Source organism: Rhinoraja longicauda, chromosome 16 (assembly GCF_053455715.1).
Source record: "Rhinoraja longicauda isolate Sanriku21f chromosome 16, sRhiLon1.1, whole genome shotgun sequence".
In the NCBI taxonomy this organism is placed as follows: Eukaryota; Metazoa; Chordata; class Chondrichthyes; order Rajiformes; family Arhynchobatidae; genus Rhinoraja; species Rhinoraja longicauda.
Window position 1 is genome coordinate 41,967,692 of NC_135968.1, and position 18,148 is coordinate 41,985,839.

The 18,148-nt window shown below is 43.3% G+C and overlaps 1 protein-coding gene across 1 annotated transcript in view; it reads left to right on the plus strand.

Annotated features, from left to right (window-relative positions):
- adgra1b (adhesion G protein-coupled receptor A1b) overlaps nt 1-18,148 on the plus strand; it is a 565,267-nt gene that overhangs the window by 359,914 nt on the left and 187,205 nt on the right. The window contains exon 12 of the mRNA XM_078413700.1: nt 1,536-1,757. Within this exon, the coding sequence (XP_078269826.1) occupies nt 1,536-1,757 (222 nt within the window). The remainder of the gene's footprint in view (nt 1-1,535; nt 1,758-18,148) is intronic.

Here is an 18,148-nt window from a genome sequence, read left to right on the forward strand (position 1 = left end):
TCTAAATTTGGCAGATGACCCCAAAACTCTGTACTCGGGATTGAGCTTAAAGGAGTAGTTTACAAGATGTGTAGGAAGGAATTGCAGTTGTTGGTTTACACCGAAGATCGACACAAAATGTTGGAGTAACTCAGCGGGACAGGCAGCATCTCTGGGGAAAAGGAATGGGTGACGTTTCGGGTTGAGAAAAAGGGTCTCGACCTGAAACGTCAGCCATTCCTTCTCTCCAAAGATGCTACCTGTCCTGCTGAGTTACTCCAGCATTTTGTGTCTAACCCTTACAAGATGTGATGGAGGTAGAGTGAGAAGTTCTTATGGATGTAGCAACAGATTAAAATCGGAGGTGTTTAGGAGGTGCCAGAATAGGAGCAGAACAGAAATCTCAGATGATTATAAAAAATGAGGGCATTTATAGAGATAGCGTTGGCCAAAGCCAAAGAGGGATTTCAAAACAAGGATGAGTAGATTTAACTTGAGTTATTGCTTAAACCAAAGCTTGTCAACTGTGGTGAAAGGTAAGCAGGATTTAGTGGATTTAAGGCACAGGCAGCAGTGTTTTTGCCGAGATTTTGAAGTGATCAATAAAAGTGTCAACTATTTTTTTGAAGCTTATACTGTCCTGAGTAATACTAGACATTAATTATTTGAACAAGAGTCAAAATTGTTGAAGCTATTGCTATAGTTTTGGTAAGAATTGAAAATAAGATGCAGTTTTGTGGCACAGAATTGAAGCCTGCAGGCAAAAACATGTTAGCTCCGTATTTAAAACCAATGAGAAAAGCTGCTATATATTCTTGCCTGAAGGGTTTGAATTATTCAAATGTTCACAGAAATATACATTTAAAATTGCACTTTCTCTCTTGAACCAATGCAAGTAACAACCTATAACCTCTGTGTTCTCACTAAAGGGGGGTAATTTGCATTCTGCAGGGAAGGTTTCTGTTAAATATTTCAGGCTCACAACCATGTCCCTTATTTGTTAATTCACAGCAGCCTGTGCCTCCATTTTTCTTTCAAAGCAGGCTGAGTATTAAAATGCACTTTGCATGTTAATGTCACTTTATTATTCAAGCAGCAATCATGCTAACTTGAATTTTGTTGATTGAGGTCCAAGTTCCATCAGCAAACTCTGCAGCTTGGTTGTTCTTACAATAGTAACAACCCCATTTCAGGTAATTTATCATGACCTTTTAAAATTTGTCAGAGTGAACCTTTCAGTCTCGTGTCCATGAAAGCTGAAATGAAGTAAAGGTTTAAGGCTGACTGTAAATAAAATAAACCAGTTTCTCATGCAATGTCACGCAAAGCTGAGCAATTCCTGTTCATCGTGGATGACTGCCAGCGAGCAATTAACAATGCTGAACTGGCTCCGTGAGATTGTATGGCTTTCCATGAAAGAAAAATAAAACAGAAAGGTGGTACAAGAAACGGCAAAATCTCAAGTTTAAAGTGCTGCAAAATCATATATCTGGATTATGCATCAACTTCGGCCTGATTTCACTGAAATTCCTTTTGGTCAAATATGTTCTCACCAGGTTTCCATGAATATTGCGCTGGAGACCTTCAAGATCAAGCCAGCCAGCTTCACAGGCATGACGTGCACGGCTTTCCAGAGAGTTGGTTCAAACCCAGAGAGATCTTCAATTCGTGATGTTAGTCAATGGGGCTGGGAGACTGAATCCCGTCAAGAACAGCAACTGAATTTTAAATGCAACGCGGGCAATCTTACCAGTTCTCTCGTGAATTTCCCAGTCAAGGTAAGGACGATTTGTTGTGGGAAAGGGAAGCAGGCATCCTATCACAACTATGTTTTGAAATGTCGAGATGATGCCTTTTCTAAGTAAGGAGTTAATCCTGAAAGGGCATTCTTTGCCCAATTCTGCAATTGTTCACAGATTAGGATAACTGCTAATTATAATTGACCTTTAGTTACTCGTGGTTCATAGGCCATTACTGGCTGGGTCAGTATTTATTGCTAATTCCTAACTATACTTGAGAAGATGGTATTCAGACCACACAAGTTCATCAAGGAAGTCAACAAAGTGGTTGCCTTAGTGAACTTGGTGCAGTGTGAATTGTGCAGATGTTTTACGCATGATGTCCAAGATTTTGCCCAAGGCATTGAAGGAATGATGATGCATGTGGAATTCAGTACGGTGAGTAACCTTTAGGTTTTGTTATTGTGATGTGCCTGCCGTGCTTGTCTTCCCAGGTGGGTAGAGTTCATGTATTTGAGAGGTTCCACTGAAGGAACCTCCACAGGTTATTGCAGAACATCTTTCCTTGTGCATTGTGGGTGGGAGGATGATTTGGGGAAATCTTGAGATAAGTCGTTTAGCACAGAATGTTCAGTTGATACTCAGTTCTTGGGATTAATTTATTTATATAGTTGGTCAATTTGGCTTCTGATGATCAGTGGGCCAAGACAATTATAGAGTCATTGCAGCAATCATAATGAGTTTGGAGGAAAATAACTGCAGATGCTGGTTCAAATTGAAGGTAGACACAAAATGCTGGAGTAACTCAGCGGGTCAGGTAGCATCTCAGGAGAGAAGGAATGGGTGACTTTTCGGGTCGAGACCCTTCTTCAGACTGTCTGAAGACCCAAAAAGTCATCCATTCCTTCTCTCCTGAGATGCTGCCTGACCCGCTGAGTTACTCCAGCATTTTGTGTCTACCTTCATAATGAGTTTGGATGTCAAAGACATGTTTGTTGGTTATTGCAGTCGATTGTTGCCTTCATTGCTGTAGCACTAATAGATCATTTATCAGCACAGGCCTGAGTGTTATACATATCTTTCTATATGCAGACACAGATTGCTATGTCACAAGAGCAAGGAGGTGAACTTGGACATTTATTAGTCACTGATTCTGCCACAATGGGAGTATTGACTCGAATTCCATGCACGATACAACCAGAAATATATGAAGACCTTAGAAAGAATGCAGGGGATATTTACTAGAATTATGCCAGGGGTAAGAGACTTTAGTTTTGGGCATGGATTGGAAAAACTTGGGTTGTTCTCCTTGAAGCATTTCGGTTGATAGTGGACTTAATAGTTAAACCAGGAAGCATGTAGAGAGAATAGATAAAAAAATATACCATTCCCATTTGCAGATGGGTCTAAAATAAGATTACCAAAAGTGAACTTTTAATATTTTTTTTACTTTTAATGCTTTTTAATCCAGCAAATAGTTAAGAATTTGAAATGCATAGTTGGAAATGGTTAGTGCAGACATATTCAAACATTCAAGAGAAAATTTACTATGTCCTTGAAAGGAAAAAAAAGCAACGTCATGAGGTGACTACCAGGAAGTGGAACCAGCTGGATTGCTCCTGATACAGCTAGCACAGACTCGATGGGCCAAATGGTCTCTTTCCATGTTGAAAGTATTCTGTGAGTTAATTAGCTGTGAATGGATCTGGAGAGCACAATGATCAGTAGACCAACCCTCATCTGATCTTATGATGATGGAAAGGTCATTGAGATGCTTGGAGATGGAGATCTTGAGATGGAAAGCTGGAGATGCTTGGGCCTGGGAGATGGCCCTGAATGACATCTGCAGCAATGTCCTGGGGCAAAATTGAATGACATTAAGTAAGACAGCCATCTTCCTTTGTGGAAGCTGTAACTCAAATCAGCAGACAGCTTTCCCTTGATCCCCACCAATCTTAGCTGGAAACTGCAAATGGACAAACTCGACCTTGATACCAAGTGTAATTCATGGTTGCCTCACTCCGAAATCAACCCTCATCCATTCTTTGACCCAGATTGTACTAAGATCTAAAGTCATGGAGATTCGATGGCTTCCCTGAATTGTGATCCTTGGAATTTTACTTATTAATGAAGCTGAACCGAAACTCGTAATGGTGTTAGATACTGTATGTAACATCCATAACCGTATTACATATGTAATAAAACTTCAATAAAAGTCCATTATTTTATAACTTATGCTTCTGATAATAAAGCCAAGTATCCCGAAATGGATTTTAATAGTTTTCTTAATTTGAGATTCTACCTCCAGGGATCAATATACATGTTCATATCCATATCTCCTTCTTCCTATACCCATTTAAAAATTGTGCAACTCACAATTTTCAACAGAATTTATCAGCGTACTTGTGTGTTAAATTCTATCCATGCATTTCACCAACCTATGACCTCTGACATTTGTAACTACCAACCTCATTCTTTACCACATCGATTACCACATTTGCATTCATTGAAATTATGCTCTGTGTACCAAGTCCAAGTTATTAAAATATATCAAAGAAAACAATGATCCTAATATTGTCCCTGAGAACATCACGTCAACTCTTTTCCACATTTGAGGAGGATTCTTCAGTATTGTTCTCAGCCCGTGTCCCTCAGCCAAATTTGTGTTCAAGCTGGTACTCTCTTTTATCCCACTAGCTTTAGTTTTGCTCAGTTGGTTTTCTTTAATGCCATAATTAGCTCTGATGCCAGTTTTATTCAATATTTATTGGGATGGTTCTGATTGCATTTACCCTTATTTTCTCCTTCTAAACTGCCTGTGGCAAAGTTAGCCCTGAAGACAAAAGGTCGACGGCTGATTCACCCCCTGGTCTCTGCCAATGTAAAGTTGAGAATCAGTTGGGATAATCTCGCACTGAGTTACATCACCATCCCATCACCAAAAGCTCAAATGAAACCTTTGTTTAGGAAGGAACTGCGTAGAAACATAGAAACATAGAAAATAGGTGCAGGCGGAGGCCATTCGGCCCTTCAAGCCAGCACTCCCATTCATTGTGATCATGGGTGATCATCCACAATCAGTCACCTGTGCCCAACCTCTCCCCATATCCCTTGATTCCACTAGCCCCCAGAGCTCCATCTGGGACTCTCTCTTAAATTCATCCAGTGATTTGGCCTCCACTACCCTCTGTGGCAGAGAATTCCACAAATTCACAATGCCCGTGAATTTGCTGGTTTTAGCTGAAGATAGACACAAAAAGCTGGGTTAACTCAGCGGGTCAGACAGCATGTCTGGAGGAAAGGAATAGGTGACGTATTCGGTCGAGACCCTTCTTCAGACCCTTTGTTTGTTCTCTGTCCCAGCCTGAAATATGTTTTTAATGAAACAAAAATTGATTGTTTAAATGAATAATAGTTCCAGAGCTGAGAAACAGTGAATAGTTTGGAAGTTTTATTGAATTTTAATAACTGAAAAATATTACCATTGAAAGAAAATAATAATGAAAAATATATTTGCCCAGCTAGTGGTGGGAATGTGCAATTTATCATCACCAGTGGTTGATGTGAATAGCAGGTGGCATTTAAAGTAAAGCAAACGAGGGAGAAAAGGATAGAAGGTAATGCTGATAGGGGCAGGTAGAGAAGGTTAATGTGGAACATGAACAAGATGCATTTGCGCCAGTTAGGCCCAATGGCCTGTGTTTCTACTCTACCTTCCATGTAAAAGCAGATTGCTTTCACCTTTAAGAAACATTCCATGGGTGTGAAACAGGCATGTAGGAACTGGAGAATTTGCTGTCCCTTAATCCCACCCAGTCCCAGAAAGGACCTTCCACGTGTACCTATATTTCTGTTTCTCCGCAGACTTAGCACCTGCAAGTGCTGATGTCACTTAGCATGCAACAACTCAATTTAAGTGATTGGTCTGCATGTGAATGAGGGTCGGGAGCAAAATCAATGTATTTTCTGCGATGGACGTCATGTCCAGACTTGGTATTTCACAACGGGCATAAAACTGGGTGTCCGTAAAATGACAGGGCAGCATTGATAGGTGACAGAAGAGCCTGAGGCCTGTAACCAAAACATATAAATGTTTTTGCTAATCGAGATCCTACTTAGCTGTGTAAAGAGCAGCATTTAACTTCAAGGAATGTGAGGCCGGTAGTAAAACTGGTTGATTGGATAACAAATTAAACGTAGTGCTGTAAAACTATTAAATTCATGCAGAAGAATACATGGAAGATATGCAGTGAGAGGCAAGGTTTCACACAGCATTTGCTATCAGTGATATTCTAATTAGGAGCATGGAATACAAATTAAAGAGGAATTGATAAATCAATGCAAAGTGTTAGCTTGGTTGCAGTTGTCGAGGCATTTGATTACATCCTGTTTTGGGGCATCATATACAATTCGGTTGCTATAAAATTGAGCAAAGTTGCCAAAATATTTTTGAAACGTTGCAGAGGTCATTTGCACCCAGAATCATGTGCATAACAGGACCGGTCCTTACTACCTCAGTCCTCAGCTGCTGCAAAGACACACAGAGTGCACCAGCTCCATACAGTGCAATGCTGATGAAGCAAGAATGGTTTTACCATCTGGGAGCTGCTGAAAGGTCTAAAGGAACAGCAATATGCCATGAGAGAGCAGCTCGATGTCCTCATTGAACTGAGTGATGCCACGTCTGAGCAGGTCACTGTTCTCAGTGAGCAGCACGATGCCACTCATGAGCAGCATCCTACTCTCTCAATTGACACAGGGCACATCAACAGCTCATGGTTTAGTAAGAGCAAAGGGATGCTATACATAAATAGCCATCTGTTCATCATGAACAGAGAGAGGCTACACCTCAGCGGATTGCCATCCTGCGTCAGCAGAGATAAGATAGGCAAGGACTCCTCCCGCCGTGCAGGGCCTCAGCCGTGACACCACCACTTGTTGTCCTCTTCAGACCGTGTAGAGAGTGGACTCCAAAGAGAAGAGGGAAGGTAGCAGTGACCAGGCACCAGTGATTCAGGGACTATCAGCAGGACTGAACATTGAAACGATGGCGAGGAGAGTTCCAAATGCCATCAGGTTGTTGCAATAATGTAGACGCTGTTCCCGAATAGCTCATGCGGCATGGGTTAAAGGAATCAATGCTGTTCTGTTTCAAGGACCCCTGTTTTATTTATGCAAACCAGCATTTATTGCCCCTCCTTAATTACCCTTGACAATTAGGGCTGGCACAATGACGCAGCGGTAGAGTTGCTGCCATACAGCGCCTGACACCCGGGTTCGATCCTGACCTGGGGCACTTTCTGTCTGGAGTTTGTTCATTCTCCCTGTGATCGTACAGGTTTTCTCCGGGTGATCTGGTTTCCTCCCACATTCCAAAGCCATGCAGGTTTGTACGTTAATTGGTTTCTATCAAATTGGCCCTGGTGTGCAGGGTAAAACTAGTGTAATGGTTGGCCAGTGCGGACTCAGTGGGCTGAAAGGCCTGTTTGCATGCTGCGTATCAAAACTAAACTAAACTAACTGTGATGAAAAGTTGCCATCATGAACTGCTGCAGTCTTTTTGTTGGGTGGGGAGTTCCACGATTTCAATCCTTAGGTGGTGAAGGACTGGTGTTACATTCACAAGTCAACATGATGTGCAACTTGGAGGGGAATATGCTGGTGGTGATGCTCCCATGTGCCTTCTTCCCATGTCATGCTGGTAAATGTTGTACATTTTAAAGATACGATGAGAGTAGCCTGGATGAGTGACCGCTGTAAATGTTTGTAGACAGTATAAATTGCAGTTACCCTCCCAAACTACTCTTGCAGCTCTTACTCAGCTGTGGGGAATATTCCATCACACTGCTCTCTCCACACTACGTCTTGATAATGACAGTGGAGAGTCTTTAGTGCGTCAAGGAATTACCCATTCATTGCAGGATACCAAGTCTCCGACCCTGCTCGTAGCCGCAGTCCGTCCTGCTGAGTTTCTGATCAATGGTGATTCCCAGGATGGAGATGTTGCTGGCAATAATAACGTCATTGAATGTGAAGGGTAGAAGGTTAGACTCTCTTGTTGGAAATGGACACGGCCTGCGTTCTATGACATGAATGTCAGATGATGCCTATCAAACGTTCCTTTCCGTGCTGCATGCAACGTGGGTTACCGCATTTGTCTGACGAGTTGTGAATAGAATTGAACGTTATGCAATCAGCAGCAACCACCTCCAGTTCTTGTTTTCTGTAGGTAGGAAAATTGGTGAGGCAGCTGATGATGGTTGGGCTATTATGGTTTGGACCTGTGATGATTTACCTCCAACATTCATACTTCACCATTTTCCTTTGTGTGAACTTTGATGCCAACTATTGGAGTGTTTTTCCCTTGAAGCCCATTGATTTCAGTTTTAGCCGAGCTCCTTACCGCCACACTCAGTCAAGTGCTGCTTTCATATGATGCAGTCACTCTTATGTCATCTCTGGAGTTCATCTCTTTAGTCCATGTTTTGAACAAGACTGTGATAAAATCTGGAGTGAAATGGTCCTGGTAGAATCTAAAATAGACATTATTGAGAAAAGTGATGCTGAGTGACATCTTTGACCATTTGGCTGATGATTGGGGAGTACTTAGTTGGATTGGATTTGACCTGTGAATGGTGAACAGTTTAGTTTATTGTCAAGTGTACCAAGATACAGCGACAAGCTTTTTGTTGCATGCTATCCAGTGAGCGGAAAGACAATACATGATTACACTTGAGCCATTTTCAGTGTATAGATACATGATAAGGGAACAACGTTTAGTACAAGGTAAAGTCAGTGAAGTCCGATCAAAGATCATAGTTAAAATAAGAAACATTGCTGCAGGAGTAGAGATTTAAGAGTATGGAGCGATTGTAACATGTGATTGTAGATCTGCTTCCGTGGCTAGCACGCAAATAGTCAGCTGGGTTGAGTGCCATCTTGGATGCAGTTCATACCTGAGTAATTTCCACATTATCAGAAAGATGCAACTGATGTAAGTGCTTTTGAACAGCATGGCTAGAAGCACCGCTAATGCTGGAGAGCAGGTCATTAGCACTACAAGTAGGATGTTATCCAGCCACACGGCCTTTGATTAATCTAGTGCGCTCAGCCATTTATTGATATCATGGGGAGCGAGTTGAATTGGCTTAAGACTGGTTTCAATTATGGTGGTGATCTCAGGAGGTAGCTGAGATGGATCTTTTATTATTAGGGCGGCACGGTGGCACAGCGGTAGAGTTGCTGCCTTACAGCGAATGCAGTGCCGGAGACTCAGGTTCGATCCTGACTACGGGCGCCATCTGTACAGAGTTTGTACGTTCTCCCCGTGACCTGCATGGGTTTTTTCCGAGATCTTTGGTTTCCTCCCACACTCCAAAGACGTACAGGTATGTAGGTTAATTGACTGGGTAAATGTAAAAATTGTCCCTAGTGTGTGTAGGATAGTGTTAGTGTGCAGGGATCGCTGGGTGGCGCGGACTCGGTGGGCCGAAGGGCCTGTTTCCGCACTGTATCTCTAAATCTAAAATCTAAAATGATGCACTTCCCACTGAGCATAGTTGTGAATGCTTCAGCCTTGCCTTCAGCCCTCAGGCCCCATCGTCAGTGAGAACGAGGATAACCTTGGAGCAAAAATTAAACTGCTAGAAAAAACTCAGTAGGTCAAGCAGCATCTGTGGAGGCAAAAGGATGATCTATGTTTTGGGTCAAGATCCTGCATAAAGACCTGCTGCTTGACTCACTGAGTTCTTACGGCAGTTTATTTTTTGCTCCAAATTCCACTATCAGCAGTCTCTCGAGTCTCCAGGATAATCTTGGAGTTTCCTCCTCCCGGTAGTTGTTTAATTGTTCACCATTATTCTTGATTAGATGCGTTAGTTGCGTAGAACGTCCATCTAATCTGTTAGTCATCTGACCACTTAGCATTGTGTGGTGTTTTTGTATAGATGTAGTCCAGAGTTGCATCTTCACCAGACCAACAGCTCATTTTTAGTTGCACCTGGTGTGGTTTCTGCACGCTTCAATGAACCAGGACTGATTCCCTGGATTGCTTGTAATGGTGAAGTGAAGGATAAAGCACGCCATGAGGTTACAGCGTGTCGGATGTACATTTCTAAAGCTGCCTAATAGAAACATACAAACATACAAACATAGAAACATGGAAAATAGGTGCAGGAGGAGGCCATCTGGCCCTTCGAGCCAGTACCGCAATTCATTGTGGTCATGGCTGATCAACCATAATCAGTAACCCGTGCCTGCCTTCTCCCCATATCCCTTGAATCCACTCGCCCTTAGAGCTCTATCCACCTCTCTTTTAAATTCATCCATTGAATTGGCCTCCACTGCCCTCTGTGGCAGAGAATTGCACAAATTCACAACTCTCTGGGTGAAAAAGTTTCTTCTCACCTCAGTTTTAAATGGCCTCCCCTTTATTCTTAGACTGTCCCTCCTGGTTCTGGACTCCCCCAACATTGGGAACATTTTTCCTGCATCTAGCTTGTCCAGTCCTTTTATAATTTTATACGTCTCTATAAGATCCCCTCTCATCCTTCTAAACTCCAGTGAATACAAGACTAGTCTTTCCAATCTTTCCTCAATAGTCCACGGGTTGCCCAGTGTTGAGCGACTAGATCTCTGCTGAGTCCGTTTAATTTAGCATTATTATAGTGCCACACTTATGATGGAGGGTAAGCGTGGGTTGTCAGTGGGAGTTCACAAAAGGAACCATCCCCATCCATTCATGCTTTGTTATTTTCAGCCCAAGTCATTGCGGATGAATCTGTTGAGTTCTGACATCGCCACTTCTAATGATGCTATAATGGATAGATGCATCTGCTCGGTAGATTGGCAATGAGGTAAAGTAGGTTTATTCCTCATATTGTTTCATTCACCATCACAGCGCAGACCAGTACAGCAAGACCTGGCCAATTCATCTAATACTAATGCCACCCAGCCATTCCTGATAATGGTCATGAGGCTTCCCACACCGAATACATTCTGTGCCCTTGTTACTGTCAGTGCTTCTTCCAAATGATGTTCAACATGGACAATCGACTGATTCACCAGCTGTGGAAGGACCACAGGTACTAATCAGGAGGAGGGTTGACAATGCACCAAGGGACCGCAGCACATGTTGAAGACTCAAAGGTGTACTCCTTCCTCCCTGTATCCCACTCTGGTGCCACCTGTGGTGTGGCCGGCCTGCTGGCAGAATAATTTGTACCATAGGATTGTGAAGGTGAAAAGTGGGACATTGCTCGTGAGGGACGGCACGCCGGCACAGCGGTAGTGTTGCTGCCTTACAGTGCTTTCAGTGCCAGAGACGCAGGTTCGATCCCGACCACGGGTGCTGTCTGTGCTGAGTTTGTACGTTCTCCCCCTGACCTGCGTGGGTTTTCTCCGAGATCTTCCGTTTCCTCCCACACTCCAAAGACGTACAGGTTTGTACGTTAATTGGCTCGATATAAATGTAAATTGTCCCTAGTGTGTGGAGGATACTGTTAATGTGTGGGGATCGCTGCTCGGTGCGGACTCTTTGAGCCGAAGGACCTGTTTCTGCGCTGTGTATCTAAAAGTAAAAATAATCTAAGGTATGATTCTGTGAGCATTTTTCGACCTGCAGTCCCTCTAAATTCAAGATTATTAATTGGATTTAAATTTATCGACTGCAATGGTGGGATGTGAATTTGGTTCTATCAATTGTTTGTCCAAATGATTCCAAGATGGACTAATGATTCAAATGTGTACGTGCTGCGCCACTGCCGACACATGCCCCCTCTGACAGGACGAGCCAGTGGCCCAGTGACGGCCATCCCAGACTGTTCCCTTAACCGGCCCGAGCCAGCAATGTGAAGCTGACCCCTTCAGGCAGGCCTTCTCGTCAGTCATCAAGGACGTCCGCACGGATCCAATGTGAAGATCAGCAGACTTCGAGCAGCTGGATTGCAAGCACACAGGGGACTCTGCTGCATTGGCACCCAGCCATTAAAACACACCGAAGAGCATAGTGAAATAGGAAAGTCATCAGCATGTGCAATTTCACTGTTGTAACTCCTTATATTTACACGTTTATTTCTCTTCGTATAAATGGTTCTCAGCGCACGAGAATTGTTTAAATGCATCCTCGTTCAAGACAAATAAAATCCTTCGTTGTACAAAGAACACTGGCATTTGAGGTGGCATCTGCTGGCATTGCTGCAGATTTAGCCGGAAAGGTTGCTAATGGAATGTTGGCATGTGGTGTCACCTCTGAGACGCTCACGGAATGAGTAAGTGCTGGAAGGAAGCGCTTCCTGTTAGGCTGTGAATGTCGGAAGGTGTTTTCCTCGGCTTGCCGCAGATTGTGAAATTGTCCTAATCATTTCCCTTGATGTCAGCACTATGTCCTCTTGCACAGACACAAAACACACAGTGGAGGAAAATAACTGCAGATGCTGGTTCAAATTGAAGGCAGACACAAAATGCTGGAGTAACTCAGCGGGGACGGGCAGCATCTCGGGAGAGAAAGGATGGGTGACGTTTCGGGTCGAGACCCTTCTTCAGACTGATGGACGTTTCGGGTCGAGACCCTTCTTCAGACTGATGTCTGAACAGTGATGAAGACTTCTTCAGCACATTGTACGTCTGGTTGCTCCTGGACTTTTTCATAAAGTTGATAACTTGCTCCCAAAAGCTCCAATAAGGGCCAGCATGGGGAACAAACATAGAAACATAGAAAATAGGTGCAGGAGTAGGCCATTCGGCCCTTCGAGCCTATACGCACTGCCATTCAATATGATCATGGCTGATCATCCAGCTCAGTATCCCGTACCTGCCTTCTCTCCATACCCCCTGATCCCTTTAGCCACAAGGGCCACATCTAACTCCCTTTTAAATATAGCCAATGAACTGGCCTCAACTACCTTCTGTGGCAGAGAATTCCACAGATTCACCACTCTCTGTGTGAAAAAAAACTTTCTCATCTCGGTCCTAAAAGACTTCCCCCTTATCCTTAAACTGTGACCCCTTGTTCTGGACTTCCCCAACATCGGGAACAATCTTCCTGCATCTAGCCTGTCCAACCCCCTAAGAATTCTGTAAGTTTCTATAAGATCCCCCCTCAATCTTCTAAATTCCAGCGAGTACAAGCCGAGTCTATCCAGTCTTTCTTCATATGGAAGTCCTGCCATCCCAGGAATCAATCTGGTGAACCTTCTCTGTACTCCCTCTATGGCATAGTCATGGAGTCGTCAAGTACAGAAACAAGCCCTCCAGCCCATCACCTTGATGCCAACATTTTTTTGTCCATCTACACAAATCTCATTTGTCCACATGAGGGGCGAATCCTTCTGTGCTTTGCCTCTGTAAGTGCCTGTTGAAATGCCTCGTGAATGTAATTGTGTCTGATTTCACCCCTCCTCTGGCAACGAGTTCCAGGTTTCAACCACTCTCCGTGTGAAAGCAGTGTGTGACCTGAGACATCATTAGCCGTGACCAATTCCAGGAAAAAGGCGGGCAAAGTAGCCGGAGGTTTTCAGATAACTGTTTTCACCTAGAAACGTGAAGCCCAGGTGAAATTGCTTTTATGCATGATTTGCAAATGAAAACAGGCACTAACAGATTAAACTTCTGGCCTGCTGTATCTATTTATGAAAGCCTTACGTCAGGAGGGTGTCAAGAAGCAATGAAGATAAGATTAATCACATGAAAAAATGACTTCAGTCTTAGTTTAGTTTAATGATATAGCGTGGAAACAGGCCCTTTTGGCCCACCGGGTCCACGCCGACCAGCGATTCCCGCACATTAACACTATCCTATACCAACTAGGGACAATTTTTACATTTACCAAGCCAATTAACCTACAAACCTGTACGTCTTTGGAGTGTGGGAGGAACCCGAAGATCCTAGAAAAAACCCATGCAGGTCACGGGGAGAACGTACAAACTCCGTACAGACGGCACCCGTAGTCGGGAACGAACCCGGGTCTCCGGCGCTGCATTCGCTGTAAGGCAGCAACTCTACCGCTGCGCCACCGTGCCGCCCCGTCATGAGGAGAAATTCACAACCAAAGAAAGTTAAGAGATTTGTTTGAAAATTATCAAAATTATGAGGGGATAGTTCTACTGGACTAGTGAGTCAAAGGCAGTCATTTAAAAAAAAGGGGGGAATATGAGAGTCATTGATTTTACAAATAGAGAAATGTTAGTAATAATCCGAAATGGTGGGAGTGATGATCAGTTTTAATGTGTTCGATAAATATTTGAAAATATATAAACACATATTTCTCTCATTTGTACCTCATTGGGAGCACAGTGGTGCAGCTGGTGGAGCTGCTGCCTCACAGTGCCAGAGACCCGGATTTGATCTTGACTTTGGGTGCTGTCTGTGCGGAGTTTGCACATTCACCCTTTGATCACATGGGTTTCCACCCAATGCTCTGGTTTCCTCGCACAACCCACAGCCTATTGCTGTTCAGGGAGCAGATGCAAAAGTGGGATAACATAGAACTAGTGTGAACAGGGGATGGACGGTCGACATGGCTGATGTGAGCCGAAGAGTCGAAGATTCTTCATCTCTAAAACTAAAGCTAACACAATCGAAAACTCCAGAAGCCAACTCTACCCCCCCCCCCCCCCCCCCCCCACCCGCCAACTTTGAGCAAGATGGTAGAATATGACCTTAGGCTGTTACTGCTCCGTTTACACCTGATAAAGGCACTTAACAAGATCCTAAAATCTGAGGTCTTGAAGTTGTGCAGAATAAATATTGGCCGTGTGAATGCTTGATGCAGTTCATCTGATTAACTAACTATTCACCAGGGGGCGCCACACGATGGCTGCCTCGCCTACAGTCTGTCTGTACTTTTCAAACTCTTTTTGTTAGTTTTGGTAAGTTTTAAAAGTTTGTGTAAATGTTCTCTGGTTTGTTTTGTGTGGGGGCTGGGAGAGGGGGTCGGAGGAAACTTTTTTTCAATCTCTCACCTTGCCGGAGATGCGATTGTTTTGCGGATCGTATCTCTGGTCGCTCTGCGGCCTAACATCACGGAGCTGGAGGTCTTGCCTGGGACTGACCTTCAGTCCCCACGGGGGTGTGGACTTATCATCTGAGCCTGCAATCCCTTGCCTGGGATCGACGCTCCAATGCAGCCTGCGGACTTTAACATCAGGAGCTCACAGTCTCCGGTTGAGACCGGTCGAGAGCTCCTGTCCCGACCCGGGGTAGATCGCCGGCACGGGGGAGCTGAGATCCCCCCCCCCCCCCCCCCCCCCCGATGCAGGAGCTTGATCGCCCCGACGAGGAAGGCTCGCCGCCGGCTACGGAAGGTTAGAGCCCCCGACCGCTGGAGGACAAAGGGGGAGATTGAACTTTTTTTCGCCTTCCATCACAGTGAGGAATGTGGAGGAGTCACTGTGGTGGATGTTCATGTTAAAGTGTATTTTGTGTGTCCTGTTGCTTTTTATTGTTATGACTGTATGGCAAATGAAGTTCCTCGTATGTTGCAAAACATACTTGGCTAATAAAGTTTTATTGTGATTTTTTTATTGTGATTGTGATCTTATGCTTGTTGACTGTAAAGTAAGCATGTTCAGATCCAATCACCCAATCCCTCCAATTGAACTCACCAACTGACTGAATGACCACTTCTGTTATGTTGAGTCTAGATTCTCACTGTCATGTGGCATGTGCTGTCAACATATTCTATTTTTTGGAACTCCTATAAAGTTGAATAGGCTTCAGCAAGTCAATTGCCTATTTCATTTTGCCCTTCTGCACTGCATAATTATATATATATATGTTTCTGGGCCAGCACTTATTTTCCATGAAGCTCCCAAGGTACACATTGTACCTTCACAAACTTGTAACTTGCCAGGAATTACTTCTCATTTGGGACTATTGTGCGCTGTGGGATGAAAATTGCTTCATCAGCATTTTGCAAAGGCAATGTTTTTCTGTGTAGCCTGGATCCATTAAATATAAATACAGGGAACAAAAGACAAGCAGAAAATCATCCCTTGAGCAGAATATTGAAGATTCTGAAACATTATGGGATGTGGGAAATAGAGCAGGAAAATGATGTGAATTTGTGGACAGCTTCTGATAGTACATTCAAATCTGTGTGATTATTGAAAATTAAGTAGGCCATAATTTGTTGTGGCTGGACAACTATTAGTATATATTGGATTTGTCTTTGCAAACGTGTGGTTTCTTTTAAACGCTTATGTGATCAATTGTTGAATGTGCAAGACAAACAAGACAACTGGAAACCTCACAAGGACAGAGATGGGAGGACAAAGTAAATTCAGGAATTCAATGTCACATTAGATTTTTTTTAAAGAGATAAAGAGTGGGGAAGAAAAATTGTACTGAGATAAGAAAAAAAGCAAGAATGTTTCTGCTGCTTTAACATACCTTAAATAGCGATCAGATTTAAAGGCATAAAACATGGTAAAATAGCAAGCAAATTTAAATGAGGTGCAAAGACAGCTGCAACAAGAATTTAAAGAGGTCATCGATGTCCATTTTCTCATCTGAAATGCCGTCTGTTGTCATCAGTAGTGTTGTGTGGCATCAGCTACAAAGACGTCACAACTATTCAGTCAATCACTCTGAAGAATGCTCAATGGCAACAAAGCACCAAGTAAAAAACGCCAACTCCGATCACATTTCAAACACTTTTGCAGATTGGACGATGATAGTCCAATGGTGATGGTCCGATGATGATGTTGCGATAGCAACTGAAATGTCTTGGGAGAAGAAAAAAAGTAAAGGGTAAGCTTTTATTCTTTATATTGTTTTATCAAAGTTATACCTATAGGAGGAGTGACAATGTGTACACATCAGTTTGGTTTTCATGTCCAGCTATGGTACTCAGCAGTAACATGACTCAACAAGGCTAAACATTTTTTATTGATTTATAAACCCATCTTCTAGCCTAACAGTATATCACTGGATTCCTCGTTTTACTGGATTTTTACTTCTGTCTGCATTTGTCCACATTCCAGAACCATCCAGCCATTTTATCGGATACTGACGACAGCAAATGCAAAGTTGTGATCTGTTGCAGCCCCAATCTGCAGACTTAATCACTTTTCTCTGAACAGCTTGAATATGTAATAACTTCAGAGGAAATTATGGAAGAGAAGAAAATGGTACAGATGCAAAATGATTAATGTGATTGTGCTTCTTAGCTCACTTCCTTTGATTAGTTAATTATGGATTTATGGAGCCGTTTCTTATTTCTGTTCGTAGAAAGGCATTTGCATGTCCTATGTAGGATGCCTCAACAGGATTACATGCTTTTAATTCCAAATTAGAATACATTTCATAATTCATGGTGATGATGCAGTCTGTTCCCCTAACTTCAGTCTGATCTTTATGCAGCCTGTGGTGCTTACTTCTGGTCTAGCTGGGATCATGACTGGAGAATGAGGAGTGGGCCCACATTGCAGACAGAAAGAATAGTCCTCATCGGGGCATTTCAGAACTAGTTCTCAAGTGTAGCACAGGGAGGAGCAATGCTTCAGCCAGATGCTCTTATATAAAGTGCTGTTGAGGGTACAAATGCAGCCACACAAGGAGACCAGACCAGCAACGATAGTGGCAGTGAAGGTCATTATTAATTTCTTCAGCTCAGACTGCTCGTGAATAGATCTGCAACACATGTAGTGGACCACTGCAGTAAGGAGGGAAAGTGTAGGAAGGAACTGCAGATGCTGGTTTAAACCGAAGATAGACACAAAATGCTGGAGTAACTGAGAGGGACAGGCAACATTTCTGGAGAGAAGGAATGGGTGACGTTTCTGGCCGAGACCCTTCTTCAGACACTGGATGGGAATGGATGCATGTTACTCAAGGAGATCCAAACTCATCTTCGCCTTTAAAAGAGCCAACAAAATGTGCATGGTTAATGGATTCACAAGGACTGGTGACTTCCCAGTTGTGCAGGAAACATTTGGGAACTCCAATGGATTATGCCACCTAAATATCCATCTGATCTCTGAAGGTACTCAGAGATTATCATGTCCCCAGGAAGCAACTATGACTAGTTAATCCTGCAGTATCTTCTTCTGCTCTCAATCTTGTAGCAATCGTGCCAGGTCAAAGTCTGGCTACTTGGAGATAAGGCCTATCCACTAAATATCTTGTTCCTGTCAACAATCCAGAAGCCACGCACTACAGAATTATTATTTAATGAGACCCGATGCTGCTGCCCTGATTGTGATTAAGCAGATCATCAGCCTTCTGAAGCAATGCTTCTATTACCTGTGTTAAAGGTCCCAGAGATTTTGGTGCAATCTCTCCCTACTGGCATTAATGCATGAGCAGCTTTTAACAGCAGTAATGGACGAGAAAGGAGAGGAATAACTGGGGAGGAAGAAGAGAAACAATGGAGAATGATGAGGAATAAATGAGAGGACTAAGTGGAGGTGGAGAAGGCAAAGTTGGATGTC